This window comes from Peromyscus leucopus, chromosome 8a (assembly GCF_004664715.2).
Source record: "Peromyscus leucopus breed LL Stock chromosome 8a, UCI_PerLeu_2.1, whole genome shotgun sequence".
NCBI classification, from domain to species: Eukaryota; Metazoa; Chordata; class Mammalia; order Rodentia; family Cricetidae; genus Peromyscus; species Peromyscus leucopus.
This window is the reverse complement of record NC_051085.1, coordinates 45,685,686-45,702,551: the sequence shown is the minus strand read 5'-3', so window position 1 is coordinate 45,702,551 and position 16,866 is coordinate 45,685,686. Positions and strand designations below refer to the sequence as shown.

General features: G+C 47.5%; 1 protein-coding gene across 6 annotated transcripts in view; it reads right to left on the bottom strand.

Moving 5' to 3' along the window:
- Tiam2 (TIAM Rac1 associated GEF 2) overlaps positions 1-16,866 on the bottom strand; it is a 213,185-nt gene that overhangs the window by 9,856 nt on the left and 186,463 nt on the right. For all 6 annotated transcript variants that reach the window (XM_028854061.2, XM_028854064.2, XM_028854065.2 and 3 more), the window contains 4 exons: positions 5,789-5,968; positions 2,949-3,017; positions 1,727-1,852; positions 914-1,022 (listed from right to left, as the gene is read on the bottom strand). In XM_028854061.2, the coding sequence (XP_028709894.1) occupies positions 914-1,022; positions 1,727-1,852; positions 2,949-3,017; positions 5,789-5,968 (484 nt within the window). The remainder of the gene's footprint in view (positions 1-913; positions 1,023-1,726; positions 1,853-2,948; positions 3,018-5,788; positions 5,969-16,866) is intronic.

Genomic DNA, 16,866 nt, shown 5'->3' with positions numbered 1-16,866 from the left:
GAGATTACCTCTCATCTCTTGCTGTAGCCTCACCCCCTCCATGACAGGAGAGGAGGCAAAGTTTTTCCCAGTTCCACCAGGGAAACAACCTAAGTTAGATCATCCATTAAAAGGGGGGTTGTGAAAGGACATGCAAATGTGCTCAGTCCTTTTGTTGAAAGTGACCAAGAAGATAGGTTTTGGCTAGCTTACTGTCATTTGAAGCACTCCAACATGCATTTTTTTTTTTTTTGGTTTTTCGAGACAGGGTTTCTCTGTGTAGCTTTGTGCCTTTCCTGGGACTCACTTGGTAGCCCAGGCTGGCCTCGAACTCACAGAGATCCGCCTGGCTCTGCCTCCCGAGTGCTGGGATTAAAAGCATGGGCCACCACCGCCCGGTGCATTTTTTTAAATGTGGAATTTCTGGGATACTATAGAGTTCTACATTTAAATCAAATGGGTTTAAATGTCATTGGCGCAAATGTGAAACCCAAATTGTAGGAGGAACCTCTCCACTCCCTCCATGATAGTAGGAGAGTAGGCAGCCTCAGGGAGGCAGTTTTTCTGAGTTCCACCAGGAAAACAGCCATAGTTAGGCACTTCCTTGGAGATGGATGGTGGAGTTTTACTTTCGAGTAGCTTCTCATGCCTAAGAATATTGACAGAAGAGTAGAGAAAACCAGCATACATCCTCTCCAGTCATCCAATGCTTGTGGCCATAACGTCTTTACAGACAGGGACAGCAAAGTGACACATGGCAAAGCTTGGGGCCCACCTGTCCACGGCTCCCCTAACAGCAAATACTCTGAAAAGTTTCCCTTTAACTGTTATCGTTTTCAAGGTCAGCCCATTCAAATCACACTTGCTATAGATATAGACATACCCCTTATTAACAGTTAAAAAAAAAAAACTATAAAGGCAATTAACAACTCACCTCGCTCTAGAACCTTCTGGACTTTAATGTGGTTGGCACAGAATCCACTGTACAGTTTAAAGTGGTCAGCGTAATAGAGGAAGGAGCCTCCAAGGGAAAAGAGCAACTTCTAAAAGGGATGAGAGAAGGTCAAATCAAACACATCTTCCACGTGCTCTGGCTTCAGCAGATCATTTGCTGCTGACATGTGTGGGCGCTGCTCTGTTCGGTCTGTAAGTGGAGACCATTGCCCTAGCAGACCTTTAGATGGATGGGAAAGGTCCTGGCAGAGCAGTTTCCTGGCAGCAGATTCACTGTATCTGATGGGTGGGACTACAGTGGTCTGAGAGGGTGCAGGGACTCTCAGAGTCACCTGCTCCATTACTTGGGATGGACTGTGCCTACTGTATGCTCCCAAAACCTCTTTCTCCTGCCTTCTGCCCTCTCACCCCTGGAAGAACTTCCCATTAGCCATGGTCCTTACTCCTTCACAAGGGACAAACTTCCCTGACGGCCATCTGAAAGCCACACTTTCCAGCCCAGTTTCCCAGGACCACAAAGAAAGGACTCCAGTGCTGGGAAGCTGCTCTTGCTTCAGAAGAAGTTGCTGCAGTACCTTTCTTGAAAGTGAGTGAAGGACAGATGTGGTCAGCAATCAGGTGATCCAGACTGCTGACCACCAAGAGCAGTCACTCCAGGAGAAAACCACAAAGCCGCCTTCCCCGACCCACAGAGAAAGCGGGGCAATGGAATACACAAACGTCATAGACTGAGGGGATAACTTTACACCCTACCCACTTGTATTTGCTTTAAACCCAAATCCAAAATACTTACTCGAAACTGGGAGGGGGTTTCCAGGACATTGAAGTCCGAGGAAGCAGAGATTCCGTCCTCCAGAGTCTCCAGGAACACTTTCTGAAACTCCAGCATCTCTGGCAAGCTCCCAAATAGTGACTCCATCTATAGGAAGGGTGAGGTGTGAAAAGGCGTAACCAGGACAAGCTAGACTCCCTCACCTCCACAGAAGTGAGCCTGAGAAGCAGGTATAAGCAGGTCCTTTACAGAGCACATTCACAGGGGTGTGGTCTATACCTTGAGACACAGCTCCAGCTCCTGGCTATTCCACAGTTCCAAGATAACATTTTAAGTGGATTGGAATTCACATCAGGGGAAATGGAAATCATTAGAAAGGAGCTAATTCTTGTGATTTATTATTAACAATTCATATATTGGAGAGTAACGTTTGGCTATATCTCCTGCCAAACAAACAAACAAACAAAAAACTCAAGACCACCCTTCTCCCTTTATCAATGCACTGCTACTTTCTAGGATAGAGGCCACATCAGTGGCTTTAAAGGAAGTCACATACAAGGCTTTCTGAAGGGACTGGAGAAATAGCTCAGTGGTTAAGAGCATTGACTGCTCTACCAGAGGTCCTGAGTTCAATTCCCAGCAGCCACCGTGGTTCACAACCATCTGTAATGGGATCTGGTGCCCTCTTCTGGCCTGCAGGCAAACATGCTGTATACATCATAAATAAATAAATCTTTTTTTTTTTTTTTTTAAAAAAAAAGACTTTCTGAAGATCCTTCAGCTTCAGTGTTCTTTGGGACTCACAGTTGTGTCCAGCCTACAATCCATGGGCTGAATGAAGTCATAGGCAGCTATGGATACAGCTCAGCCCAAATTCACTAACTTAATTGAAAGATGATTTCTTTGCATAAGGCATGGTGGCATACAACCTTAATCTTAGCACTAGAGAGGTAGAGGCTGGCAGATCTCTGTAAATTCAAAGCCATCCTCTTCTACATAGTGAGTTCCAGGCCAGCCAGGATACACAGTGAGACCTTGTCTCCAAAAAAATTTTTTTGCAAGTTTGTTGTTGTTGTTGTTGTTGTTTTGTTTGTTTAACTGTGGCTCCTGGTTATGAACTTTGTAGGTAAGAGCATCGTTTTGTAATGTTAAAAAAAAGAACACATCTGGTCTAGGACCTCTGCTAAAAGGCTGAAAAAGAGAACTGGTGTGGGGGTGCAGAAGAAAAGTACTCGCCATTTACCTCATCCTGGGTAAGGAAAGTCTCATTCTGCAGCGGCTCCAAGTAGAGTTCAAAGAGGCAGCTCAGATCCTGAAAGCCAAGAAAAGAGTCTCTTTAACATACACCTCCAAAATAACCAGTTGGTCCCAGCAGCCTAGGCAGCAGCAACTCCAAAGACTCCCATTAGGAAAGGTGACATCTGTCTTGCTGACATTCTTGACCTTCAGAGCGGTTGTCATTGCTCACCTAACACAAAGGTTGGTGCCACCATACTGCCACCTCCTGGCTTTCACATCTCCACTCTACAGTGTTAGCACCCACTCTGAGTAAGGTTAACGTCCTACTGCCAGAGCAGGCTCTGTCTTCCCTGCCACAGAAGCCATCGTTTCTCCGGAGGGGAAGAGAGGGGCCGGCTAGCTACTGCTGCAGTTGTGGCTAGACACCAGGGGCCTGGCTTTCTCTTCGGTGCCAGGGAGCATGGCGACAGCCTCTGGGTGGAGCTGTGAGACAGGACCCGGGCAAGCTCTTCCACTTCAGGCTGAAACCAGCGGAGTTTCCAACCCGTGTCTTCCAGTGCAAGAGTCCAACGGTGAGCGGCAGGGAGGTTTACAATCTGAGCCACACTTGAGTCTCTCCCGGACGGATGAGTCTCTCAGAGACCACAACAGTGGGAGTACTTAGGTAACCCACTAGAGTTTATATTGAAGAACTTGAAGCCAGACACCGTGTATAATTCAGTGACAGCAAAGACTTCTGTGGGGTTTCGTTTATTCTGAAGAACTGGGAGTGATACATCTAGCGCTAGTTGACGGAACTGATTCCCTGGCTTTGCAAGGGAGAAGAAGTCTTAGAAACCAGAGAGCCGAGGGAAGCCCAGAGGGGCCCCCCAGTGCCTTCCTCGTTGTGAGAGCAAACCCCGGAATGGCAGTACTGCTGGTGCTTCACACTGAAGAGCCCCCCTGGTTTCCCCACCTCCCCTTGGACCACAGCAGTCTGGGGTGTGAGAAGGGCAGGTAGCAGTGAGTCACCGGAGCAGATCTGGGGGACACACAAGTGTGGGAAACTTTTAGGTGCATGCGGAGATTTGGGGTTAGATTCGAGCAAGGAACTTCTGTGTTACATGTCAGCAACAACACCAACAACAAAAAGAAATGAAGGGAGAGTAGGAGCAGGTGTGAATTGTGAGTTCACACCAAGTACTGGTTATTTGTCAGGCCGTCACTCCTGTCCAGGCTAATGCCACTCGCTCAGAGGACTTACAGCACAGCAAGAGCGGGTCACGCTGAGCTGGGGCTGACAAAAGAGCCTCCATGGCTGCCGCCCTATGAAAACAAACGGCAGGGTTCTTGCAGGGGAAGGAAGAGCTGGTCCTTCCTTGCCTACCCGGTCCCACATCCCTCAGGAGCTAACAAGTAGCATTGAAAACGGCCCTCGGGGCAGAAGGCAATCCAAAGGGAAGATGGGAAACTCTGGTGACAGAGGGGGAGGAGTTCTCTTCTCAACTCTGCCCTGGACCCAGCAGGTTCCGTGATGCTGCTCAACATGTCGGATGGCTCTTGAGCCTCAGGAGCATTCCCAGCTCCCAGAGCAAAGGCTGTGGATATGCTGGGTCGCTTAGGAACCCCTGAGCTCCCTGGCAGTCACTCCCTCCCCCCCCTCCCCCCGGCCACTTCTCTAGTGGTTCGTTCTCTCCCCACAGACCGACCGAACGATACAAGAGGCACTGGAGCTAGCTGGGAATAAGACCTCTGAGAGCATCCTGGGGATATGGCAGTGGCACACTTAAAGGAGCAGCTCAGATGTGTCATTATTGTTGTGTTCAGAGTCTCATGTAGGCCAGCCTGGCCTCAAACTCGCCATGTAGCTGAAGCTACACTGAGCTCCTGGGCTGCCATCTTCTACTCCCCGGAGTGTTGAGATTATAGGCAAGCACCATCATGTCCGCTTCTACAGTATCAAACCCAGGGCTCGGGGCATGCTCGGCAAGGACCGTACCGACTAAGCTACTGTCCCGGCTCCCCGGGTCTGTTTCATAGAGGAAAGGGTAATAGCCCACATGTGTGTGCCAATGTGTAACTCCTGGACTTCACATACTGAAGATTTCTGGAAAGCCAGTCACAAGCACAGGGCCCAACGAGGAAGCTGGGAGGACCCTCCAAGGGCCATGAAGCACAACAAGGCAGACCAGGCCTGGATTCCCAGCCACTGTCCTACACCATACCCTTCCAGACACTGACAACTGAGGCAAACTTAAAATAGACCCAAAGCAGGAGCGAATGCTTAAAGCAGAGAATACTGTCTTTCCAATCTCCTATGCTAATAAACATTTCCCAAAGCACTAAGTAAGGGCTAGCTGATGAGAGAAAGAAATGAATTCATGTATGAGAACACCCCATGTGATGGCTGAAACACCTGTGCATGGGCCTACGTTCTGCCCAGGGACCTCGATGGATCGGGCTGACCACCTGGACTCTGAGGACCTATATAGAGGGCCGCTAAGGTAGAGATTGCTCCCCAGCTCCTCATAACCCAAAGTGATCTCTACCCTTCTTGCTAAAGCAGTGTAGACTCCGTTCCCACAGACTGCAAATAGTGAACTACAACATCTGTTTCCATAGTGAAAGCTACCTTGGCAACAAAATGAGCCAAGGATCCAATTTGGGGGTTGGTTTTGTTTTTTGAGTTTTCTCAGTTCTTTCACCTCTCAGCCTGCTCTCCCTTCCCTGCAGCAATTCCACCTCAAGAAGCACATGTCTGCCTCCTAAGTGGCAGATGTCTCCGGCAGAGGTGATCTGAAGGCCTTTGCCAGCATGACCTCACCATCCATCAAAGGCGTGGGAATGCCCAGCACTTCCCGTTACCTTCACGTAAGACTTCTCCGTGTCTACGAGCTCCTGGATGACTTTTCGGAGGCGGTCTGCATCTGAGAGGTGGCGAGCCAGAGGCCTGCAAGGTGGGTCCTGGCTCTCCATTGTCGCTTCCATGCCGTTGGTGTGGGCGCTGGTAAAGCCCCTGCAGAGCTCAGCAATCTGTTCAGCACTCTGAAAGGAGGACAAGAAAGGCGAAGTCACACTCAGGACAACGCTGGCTGGCACTGGGTGTGCACCTCACCCGGAACACCACGTGTTCCCACCTGCCCCCAGGACACTGTCAACAAGTCTCACAAAGACGCAGGTCCAGGGCACACAGCTTCATTCGCCTCAGACGACTCTCACTATAACCCGAGTCCCGTAAGGAAGATGGCATCCTCTGTTTCCTGTTGGTCCACAATGCTCCCTGCTATCGTAAGAGCTGTGGATGCTTTAGCACTAAGACCAAAGAGTCAGGAGCGAGGCTAACTCTACTAAAACTGAGGTTGCTCTAAAAATCCAGACATAGAGCTTTCTGAACAGAACACACAGGAGGCAGACTCACAGACTCCATCCTGTCCTCAACACCTAACAACTGTTCCAACCCCCGTGTTCTGGGAGCCTCAGACATGGCGAGGTACCATGGCAATTTTAGGATGGCTTGGCCCCAGTCGGCCTGAAGTTCTGCCCTCGAATCCAACCATTTAGCCTGAGCCAAGTAGCAGTTATAAATGAAAATGCTCAAGCTGGCTAGGCCACACCAGGATGGATGAGAAGGTGAGACACGAATTGGACGCCTCAGAAAAAATGAGCCATTCTGGTCCTCCATCCCTTTCTGTTCTACCTCCTCTGCCTCCCAACAGAGTATCTTCCCTCGACGGAAAATCAGAATCAAGACAAGACCTCAACAACAGCCCCCTGCCTGGCCTCGCTCTCCAGTTCAATGAGTACCGACTGTAATCACGCTCCATCTCCAAAGAAGCAGAGGGTAGCTCCTGCCCAAGGAAAGAAGACTCGCCAAGGTTAGAAACATCAACCAACTGGGCAGTCTGGAAACCAGCGAGAGTGTGAGTAGAACAAATGGAAAATGCAGACGTGCAGATGGAAAGATCCATCCTGGAATAGAAAATCATGGAAAACCAGCCAAGAGGTCAACTGTAATGTGGTCCTAAGAGGTGCATGAGCCAAGAGGGAACCCAGAATGAGCTAACGATGCAGCAGGAACATGGACATAGACATCCAGAGCCTAACTCCAGGGGCAGGTCGCAGTGAGGCTCCACCAGACATCCGCTGCCTTCATTTTGACAGGAATCCTGGGTTACACACGGTACGAGTTGAAATGTTTACAACTGAACACACAGACTTCAAAAGAGTTTACTACAAAACAGTTCAAGCAGAAAAAAACAATTTTCCTTGAACATGCATATTTTCTACTTGTTCTTATTTTTAAATCTGAATACAAATATTTCTGGTAATGTCTATCAGAAGACGTATATAAAATTCAGTAAGAAAGCAGCTGGGCTGGGGCATAGCTCCATTGAAAGGGTGCTCTGCTAGGTTGGACAGATTTCCCGGGTTCGATCCCAAGCACCACGAAAGCCAACTCAGACACGGTAGTGCACCTCTGTGATGCCCGCACTCAGGAGGTCAGAAGCCAAAAGTCATCTTCAGCTACAAAGCAAGTTTGAGGCCTGCCTGAGCTACATCAGACACCGTTCCCCACCACACACACACTCCAATCCAGCCTCCCAAAATTACAGATCTGAAGGCTTCAGAATGCAGCTTGGTTTTTCAAAGGTCTCATAGCATGTTGACAACAATCAGATTTTATGATCTGTTTTGGAAGCTCTTGTCTCACCACGTCCTAACACAGCGGAGGGCAACCAGAGGTGACAGCCTTCCTCTTCCAGGACATGAGGAACATGAAGGACACTACCACTAAGACACTCAGACTCCTGCCTTCCCCTCCTTGCCAGTGGACCCCAACATTACACTCGTTTTGATCTGGGAGCTTTTAAATACCACGCTATTCTGAACCAGACTCCCTGAAGTCCCATCACAGATGGGGTTTTTAATTCATTCATTTGTAATTTTTGGCTTCATTGTGTGAGACCCAAGGTCTTACCTAGGTAGGCCTGGCTGGCCAGGAACTTGCTGAATAGGCCAGGCTTGCTCTGAACTTGCTCTGAACAGCCCCCCCCCTCCACCCGAGTGCTGAGATCACAGGTCCAGCAGTGTGATAAAGTTTTAAAATGGGGTCACCCTCTGTAGCCCCCACACACAACTTTGCATTTGAGGTCCTCCCACCTTGCCCTCCCAAATATTAGATGACAAGGGTAGACCACCATGCCCAACACCATAGATATTTATTCAAAGCTCCCCGCTAAGTGATGCTGAGGAGGCGTGGCCTTCAGGAGAACTACTGGTCTACCTATCAGCACAGCTATACCTGCCTGGGTTTCCTAGGAGTGGCACTGACTCCAACTTATCACCCTTTCTCCCAGGATGGCAACATACAAGAGGTAGAGAATAGGCTTATGTCCAGAAAAGCACATTGCCAAACGTCATACCCAGACTGTGGCCCTGGTTCTGGGCCTCAACTTCTACTAACTACTGAAAAGCCCACGAAAATAACAAGCTCTAAAACTCACGTACTTGAAATTTTATTCCGGGATTTGCACCACAAACTCAGACAATGCAATTCTGTAATCCTGAAAACGAATAGTCTCCAGAGCTGCAGAATCTATATTAAGCTTGCATATACCACACAAAATAAGATCTGACAAAATGCACCATAAGTTAAATGGCATCTGGTGAGATTACAGTTTTGCCTTGCTGGGATGTCAAAAATCACACCTAACACTGCGGTGTTAAAATAACAAGATTTCAAAAATAAAATATCTTGCCATTTTGGAAAAAATCAGAATTCATTTTAAAAACACTTCTCATAGGATTGACTTCCAAAAAGTGGATGTTAGCCGGGTTATTTCAATGGCAAATTTACTTGTCAAGATACTGCAATTCATTGTGCAAGTACTGCAAAGATGCCTTTGCACACTTAACAGTTCACCTTGCCTAAAGGTGGATGCAAGGATACCTGGATCACGGGGAGGCGGGGTCATAGAGACAAGAGTGATGACATGTTTTTAAGGATGCCTGTGACAGCTTCACCTCTGTACTTCCCCATGGTGATAAGCGTCACACAGTAACAGGACACAGTCTGTGAGCATGGTTAAAGTCACTTAGGAGGAGTGACATTCTGGAGTCTTCTGCATCTTTATTGATGAACATATAGTAGCAGTACCTATCTTGAGTGACATTCCGGAGTCTTCTGCATCTTTATTGATGAACATATACTAGCAGTACCTATCTGTCAGGTCATTGTACTCTTTACCATGTGAGTACAAGAGGAGAAGGAACTCCCATGTGTTGGGTGCCTGCACCACCCCACCCCATACTTGTGAGGTCCTCCCAAAGAACGTGCCAGTATTTAGCAGCTTTAGCATGGCCCACTGATACTTTGCAGATGGCCTCAGGCTCTCCACAGCACGGGCCACTCATAACATCTCAGCACAGCATGGGCAGAGAGAACCTATTCTTCCTGCTGCTTCGGCCTACCAAAGGGTCCAGACTCTCCTGCCTGGGTGTTAGAAGGATGTAGTCATCACCGCTCGGAGTGGTGAATACAAGCATCCTTGCATAGACGGCACTTTAGGGTCCATCTGGGGACCCTAAACTGGGAAGTCTGTCAGGCCATGAAGATCTCAGCCCTATCATGGCTGCTTGAAAAGCAGAAGACCTGGTTACAAGTTGGAGGTAGGCATGTGTGAAGACTCAGGTGCCCAACGGTGCGGAGTAGATTGCGTGCAGAGCAGAAAGCCTGGGCCTGCTGATGTAAGAAGTTTGCAGTATGGAGCAATCAGGCTCATGGTAGGCCTCACTGTTTGCAAGAGACAGAAAACATTCTTTTCATGAATGTCTTAAAAGAAGACAAAGTTTCCCTTAAAAACTGTCTGGAAAAGCCAAGTATGGATACTCTCCCCCCACACCCAAAATGTTCTTTCAAGTTTTTGCTTGGCATGGTAGTGCACACCTAAAAATCTAACACTGGGGCAAAGTTTGGGGCAAGAGGATTGCAACACCAAGGCTAGCCTGGGCTACACAATAAGATCTTGTCTCTAAAGAAATCAATTTAAAATTGTCAGGTATTTAGGGCCACCAAGTTTGATTCCCACTGGAAAACAATTTCATCATCTCTACAGGCAAGGCCTGACTCACTGTGGCACTCTGAAATCAGACAGATGCCTAGGCAAAGTTCTTCTGGGTTTTGTTTCAATGTGTGGATAAGACACCTTCTGCCTCCCCATAAAAGAGGCAATGTGTCTATTCTCAGGGAGCCCAGAAAAACATTTTGGGGGACGGCACCAACACTGCCTACAATGAGCAAGCACTTAACCTCAGTTACTCCTCGGAGGAAAGTAGGGCAGAGTCTTGCTCAAACCAAGTTCTGAGAGACCCTACAGCCCTCCTAACCCGGACAACAAGGCACTTTCCATCAGAAAATACTGCAACAGCCTCCCTGTGACTTGGTTTGCAAAATCCCCAGATGGCACAACAGCTCTGGTCATTGCCAATGTTCCTATTTGGAGACATCCCTCGCCTGGGTTTTGCAGTTTCCTTGTGGGCTTCAGAACCTTAAAAGTAACTGCTAAGGGTTAAAGTGCCTCATATTATGGGATTTCATAGCTACTGCACTTATCAGAAGCCCCGTGATGCATCATAACCGAGCCTCATCTCGAGGCTGTGTGCAACAGCGCCCCCATCCATGGCTCTAGGTATGGCAAGCTATTTTTGTCTGAAGAGCTTGAGCTCAGGAAAGAGTTTTCAGCCTACGAAACAAGATTGAAAAGTGCTGGATAACAAAATAATGTTTCTGGGGGCTGGAGAGATGGCTCAGAGGTTAGGAGCACTGACTGCTCTTCCAGAGGTCCTGAGTTCAATTCCCAGCAACCACATGGTGGCTCACAACCATCTGTAATGAGATCTGGTGTCCTCTTCTGACCTGTAGTCATACATGCTGTATACAAAATAAATAAATAAATCTTTTAAAAAAATAATAATAATGTTTCATATGGAAACACTAGAAGTGAAATGTATGTTACTTTTGAGTTCTCAGCCTACAGGAAAAGCTTGGAGGAGTTGGGTATCAGTAGCAGATGTAACCAAAACACTGACCCACCCAATACTATTGTGATGTTGGGGTAACGGGACATATTGTAAACAGCCTAACAGAAATGAAGATATTATAAAGAGAAGGCACACAGGAATCCCAATCTAACTATCAGATTATTGAAATAATGAACCCCAAAGAAACAAGAGTTTCCCCCAGGAATCTCATGATGGAGAAGGAAAGGGGTGACGGACAGAGAAGGACCTTGTCTCCCTGAAAGAGACTTCATAGTTCGAAACAACTTGTCAGACCACCTTATAGGATGAGACTGAACCCAGATAAGGATGGGTCAGTAGTCGGTGGGTCCCACTTAACCAGAACTGTTTAGATGTGCCTGACATCCTTAGCCCTCTAGTTAAACTCTGCTCTCACTCGGGGCTGGGAAAATAGACTTGAGGGCTTCACGCATCTTGATCTCTCTTCCCAAATTGGCCACAGTGAATAAACCCCTTTCTCTGCTTTCCACTATCAATTTGGCTCTTTTAATTGACTTTACGGATCTGACTTGGAGCACAGGTTATCCCCTCAACGCTGATAGCAATATTACAATGTGTGTTACTTACACGTCAGGCTGCCTTCTTGTCCTCTCTTCTCTCCCTCACACTTACCAGCTCTATCCTAGGCCACTGACCTGAACCCAAGGCAAATCTGCATGAGGCCCACAGAGCTTCTCAATGCTGCAGGATACCGGGCAGAAGAACTGGGTTGATGATGCCTCTGCCTTTAAAATACTAGAATAATGTCAGGCCAGTTGGAGAGGATAAACCTTACGGATGCCCCAGCTCGGGCAGGGTGTGCAGGCAGGGGATGATTAGTATGCTCCATGTTCTTATTAAAGAGGGGGAAAAAATCGTCTGTTCGCTGTCTTGAAGCCCTGAGGAGGCTGTGTTCCTGAGCAAACTCAGGGCAACCAAGGTGTCAGCTGTCACTTCGAGCAAATTAGTCAAGTCAGGAACGTTCGCCTTCAGGGAAAAAGACGATTATAAAGTACAAGGACTTTCCCTCAACTCACTCTGTGCCTCATTACACGTGTCGCTAACTTACAGAAAGAGCTAATATTACCACCGTGACTGACAGAAGGGATCGGGAACCACGGGCTGACAGGAGATCACCCCAGACAGGTTGACGGGCAGAAACAGTTCATGGGTCTCAGGCAGGAGGACCACCTCCCAGACTTCCCCAGGACAGCAGGATCAGATGGCCACATTGCATTCTGTGAGGCCCTCGGAGGCAGCTAGCAGGCCTACAGGCAGCATGGTGGTGCCTTGGCGGGATGGGGTGGAGATGACCAGTAATACCTGTCAAATCATTTGTCTTAAGAGTGTTATCAATGGAACCCAGGCGAGCCTTTACATGTACCTCAGTTGGTAGAATGCATTATAGAACATGCAGGAAGCCCTGGGTTCAGTCCCCAGTCCCCAGTAAACGAGGAATGCTGGCCCATACCTATCATCCTAGCACTCTGGGGTTGGTTGGGGGGAGGGGAGCTGGCCCATACCTATCATCCTAGCACTCTGGGGGTTGGGGGGAGGGGAGCGTGGCAGGAGAATCAGAAGTTCAAAGTCAGTCTTCTGGAAAGTCCAATGCCAGCCTGGGCTACATGAGACCCTGCCTAAAAAGAAAACTAAAAAGGAACCCCAAAAATAAGATTTTTGTTTTTAACAAAGAGATAAAAGGACCCCCAAACCTCCTTGGTTCTTCCCCTCTCTGCTTGACCAGTGTTCTAGTCATAACTAGGCTAAATGAGACAGTAAACCATGAAATTAACAGTCAAGTAAATCATAGTACAAATGCAGTAAGAGTCACAGCAGACATACCAGACGCTAGAAGACACTGACCTCTACTGACCAAAAGAGGACAGGATTTATTAGTCAGAGGAAAAGTATCTATGGTTTTTAAAGTAATTTTATGCATATTTTCTATGTATTAATATGCATGAGTAGATTTTTATAAAATGGGATAATATGTATGTGCGTGTGTATATGTGTATATGTATATAATATGCAGTGGTTAACACTGCATTTCAAGTTATTTTAATTTTAATCTTTGGGCTTATCTGAATTTCCGAATTTTTATAGTAGTTGAATTTTTAATTTTTTTTCTAAATAAGAGTCATTTCCTGTTATTTTACAAAAATGATTCAAGGCAAAAAAGGCTCCACAAGATGTCTGATTTGCAAAAGGAGTGTGAAGAGTGAGGCTGACTCATCCTTCCCTCACAGTGCCCAGAGTGTGGCCGGAAAGATGAACTCAGAGCAAGGCATCTCAGTGCGACTTGTGGACCCAAAGATTGGAATCCTCTGGAAACCAATGACGAAGCTCTTCTGGGCAGAAGAGGCCAGGGACATGAACACTAAAGTTGTGACTGAAGATAAATAAAGCTAATGTCACTGAGCCTAACATGGGATGAGGTGGCATGGAGTCCGCAGGAACTGAGGGCCAGTGTGGGGATGGGCCTGGGTCTGAGACAGGTGGATGGGGCAGGAAGAGAGGCAGGGACCTCTCTTTGACGAGATTGTGGGCACTAAGTATGGGGAACGTGAGGTAGTGACCTTTATGCCAAGGAGAGGAGCCCACGGAACGGTGGTTATACACAGAGAAACTCTCCGGACCTGGGTGATGCGGTCCATTGGACGCCTGCCGCCTCCAGGACAGCAAGGTGAAGGCCTGAGTGCATCATGAGCACTGACCCTCCTCGACACTCCCTCATTCCTCCAGTTTGTAGCCAGAAACCAAAGTAGCCCGTGCTGGATCATGTAGGTGATACACACACACACACACACACACACACACACACACACACACTCTCACACCCTGTGGAGTTAAAACCCTGGCATGGCAGGCACCAACCACGTGACCTTAACTAGCCTCTCCCAACTCAATTCCCGTATCTATAAAGATGACATACTAAAGGTGCCGCAGGGGAATGAAGGGAAAATGTGTACAAATAGCCCACAAAGGACAAGGAGCTCAATGAAAGTCCTTGCCCAGAGAACTGTCTTCTTCTTTTATAATCCGTGCGTGTTTCACATACGCCAAATGCATTCACACGTGTGCAAATAACATGCATGCAAGGTCAGAGACCAACCTTGAGTGCCGGTCCTCATCTTCCATTTGAGTTGGGACACAGTCTCTTGGTTTGGTTTTTATTTTTTCCTGCTACACACCCCAGGTTAGCTGGCTCACAAGCTCCTAGGAATTCTACTTCCCATCTTGTGGTAGGAGCCCTGGGCTTACAGACATGTGCTATCACACCTGGCTTTACAGAAGTGCTGGGGATTTGAACTCAGATCCCCAGGATTCCACAGCAAATGCTTTTCCAATGGGCAGAGCCATCTCCGAAGTCCTGCCCAGGAGTTTAATGTCTCAACTTCATTTGTCTTCAAATGTCTGAAAGGACATATTTTCTCTGGTTGCCCCAAAGGACAAGCCAAATCAGTCCAATTTCATCAGTAATTTTTTTTTTTTTTTAATGAAGCTCCTCTTCTGGGCACACAGAATGACATGGTGACCCACAGCTTCTCAAAAGGGAGTGGCCAGAGCCATGAGGAAAAACAGCAAGGAGACATGCAGAGGGCTGGGTGGGAATGCTGTGGCTCCCACTGGTACCAGAACAGGACAAGGTGAAGCTGGCCCCAGGGAAGGGAGGAAACTCGCAGCCACTTAGAAGTCAGGAAAGGCAACCTGGGGCAACCCATGGACACATTCTGAAAAGGTGGAGGAAGCTGAGCCGGAGTTTAGCGTGCCAAGCAGGTCTCAGGTAGCACACCCCAGAGGTCAAGGGGGACGACAGAGTATCTCCAGGAAAGAGACACCGCACCTCAGCTGTTTCCACATGGCTTCCCATACCACGGCCCCAGGCAGTCACCCTGCTCCTGGGACAGGAACAGCCCAGCAGCTCCTGGTAACAGGAGAAGTGCCAGGGCTGCTTGTGTCCTCGCTGTCTGCCTTCTGCTCTGTTTCCTTATTTAACAGCAGTCTGGTCCAGACTCGGGAAGGAAGAAGATAAGGTCTCTCTGCCAAGGACCTTTCAAGGGGTAAAGCAGTCTTCCAACACAACCAAGCCTTCCTTCCCATGAAACCCTGCGTTTGAATGTTCCTCCTACAGAATGCTGATGGGATGGCCAGCCTATCCATGTCTCCTGGCTTGGGATTGTGTTTCTCTATTCCATTTGTTCATGTAAAAAGAGACGACTTCTTGTATACATAGTTAAACTTACACATCCAAAGAGCATGTGAGCCAAAATTTTCCTTGACTTCTGAGTGCCAAACACAATGCCCCTGTATGCAAGAGACTCCCATGATCCCACACTGGAACAAGTAATTATTAAAGGAAGACCACTGGAGAGAGGTCAGCAAATCATGTCCTATGGGTCAAATCCAGCCTCCTGGCTGTTGTTACAAAGTTTTATTAGAATCAGCCAAGCGCATTCATCTCTGCTCTGTGATACCTATAGCTGCTTTCATAATATCAAAGAGCTTGAATAGCTCTGATGGCCCCCGACACTCACCAGCCTTTTATACAGCAAGTTTCAACTCACCTGTAGGGACACACAGATATATATCTAGGTTCTGGAGAGAGGGCTCAGAGGCTAAGAGCACTGACTCTTCTTCCAGAGGACCTGGGTTCAGGTGCCAGGACCCATGGGGCAGCTAACAACCATCTGTAATTCCAGTTCTAAGGATCCAATGCCCCCTTTTGGCCCTCACGGGCACAGACACATGTAGCAGATACCCATACACAAAATAGAAATAAACCTGAAATTTTTTTTAATTATTTTGAATTTAAGACTCAAGAATTTATAAAACTTTATCCTGATTTTTTTTTTTTTCAGTAACTGGACTCCAAGCTCCTTTTGCTTTGAGATAAGGTGTCATTAGGTAGCCCAGGCTAGCCTCTGACTGTCCATCATCCTGCCTCAGCCACCCAAGTGTTGGAATCATAAATGGGCACCACCGTACCCCTCACAATAATTATACATTTTTAAAGCCCCTTATGCATTGTTTTACTAGAGATGACACATGACATCTTAACTTGTCCAAACTACAAAGCAGATGTGTCCAACCATTTTGACATGGAGATGCGATGTTGTAATCTACAAAGTTCATGCCCAGGAACCATGCAATTGAGGGGCTTTCCTCCCCTCCCCTTTTTCGAGACAGGGTTTCTCTGTGTTGTTTTGGTGCCTGTCCTGGAACTTGCTCTGTAGTCCAGGCTGGCCTCGAACTCACAGAGATCTGCTTGGCTCTGCCTCCTGAGTGCTGGGATTAAAGTTGTGTGCTACTATCACTGGCAGGGCTTTTGTTTTTTAAGGCATAAAAAAGTTCATTGTTTTCAGCATGCTTACAATTCTGTGTTGGGCCATACTTACAACTAGTCTTGGCTGCACGGGGCCCATGGGTCATGAGTCAAACACACCAGCTACAAAATCCTTTATATAGAATACCTTCAACTATATCCAAAATAAAACAAAACACTGACATGGAATGTTTTTGTGGCTCAACACCAGGGCTCAGGCAAACAGTGCTGAGTTCTCCTAAGGGTTTTGAGTCTGTCTGCTGAGTGACTTCTCAGTGGTGATATGGTTCCTCTTTTTCACATGTCTTGTGTCTTTACTTTTCCACCTATGTGCAAGCTCCTTAGTGATTATCTTACACAATTGAACTTTTCATTCTACATATGTTCACTTAATTAAAAACGTCACTAAATCAGTGTTTTCCATTTGAGGGGAAATGCATCCTTGAGATGACTTGTGTTTCAGGTCCGCCCTCTAACTCTCCCATGAAGAGGTGGGACATCTCTTTACCCAAAACTGTAGCTTTCTTTTCATGGTCTTCCTTCAGTTTTCTCTCACAGCCTA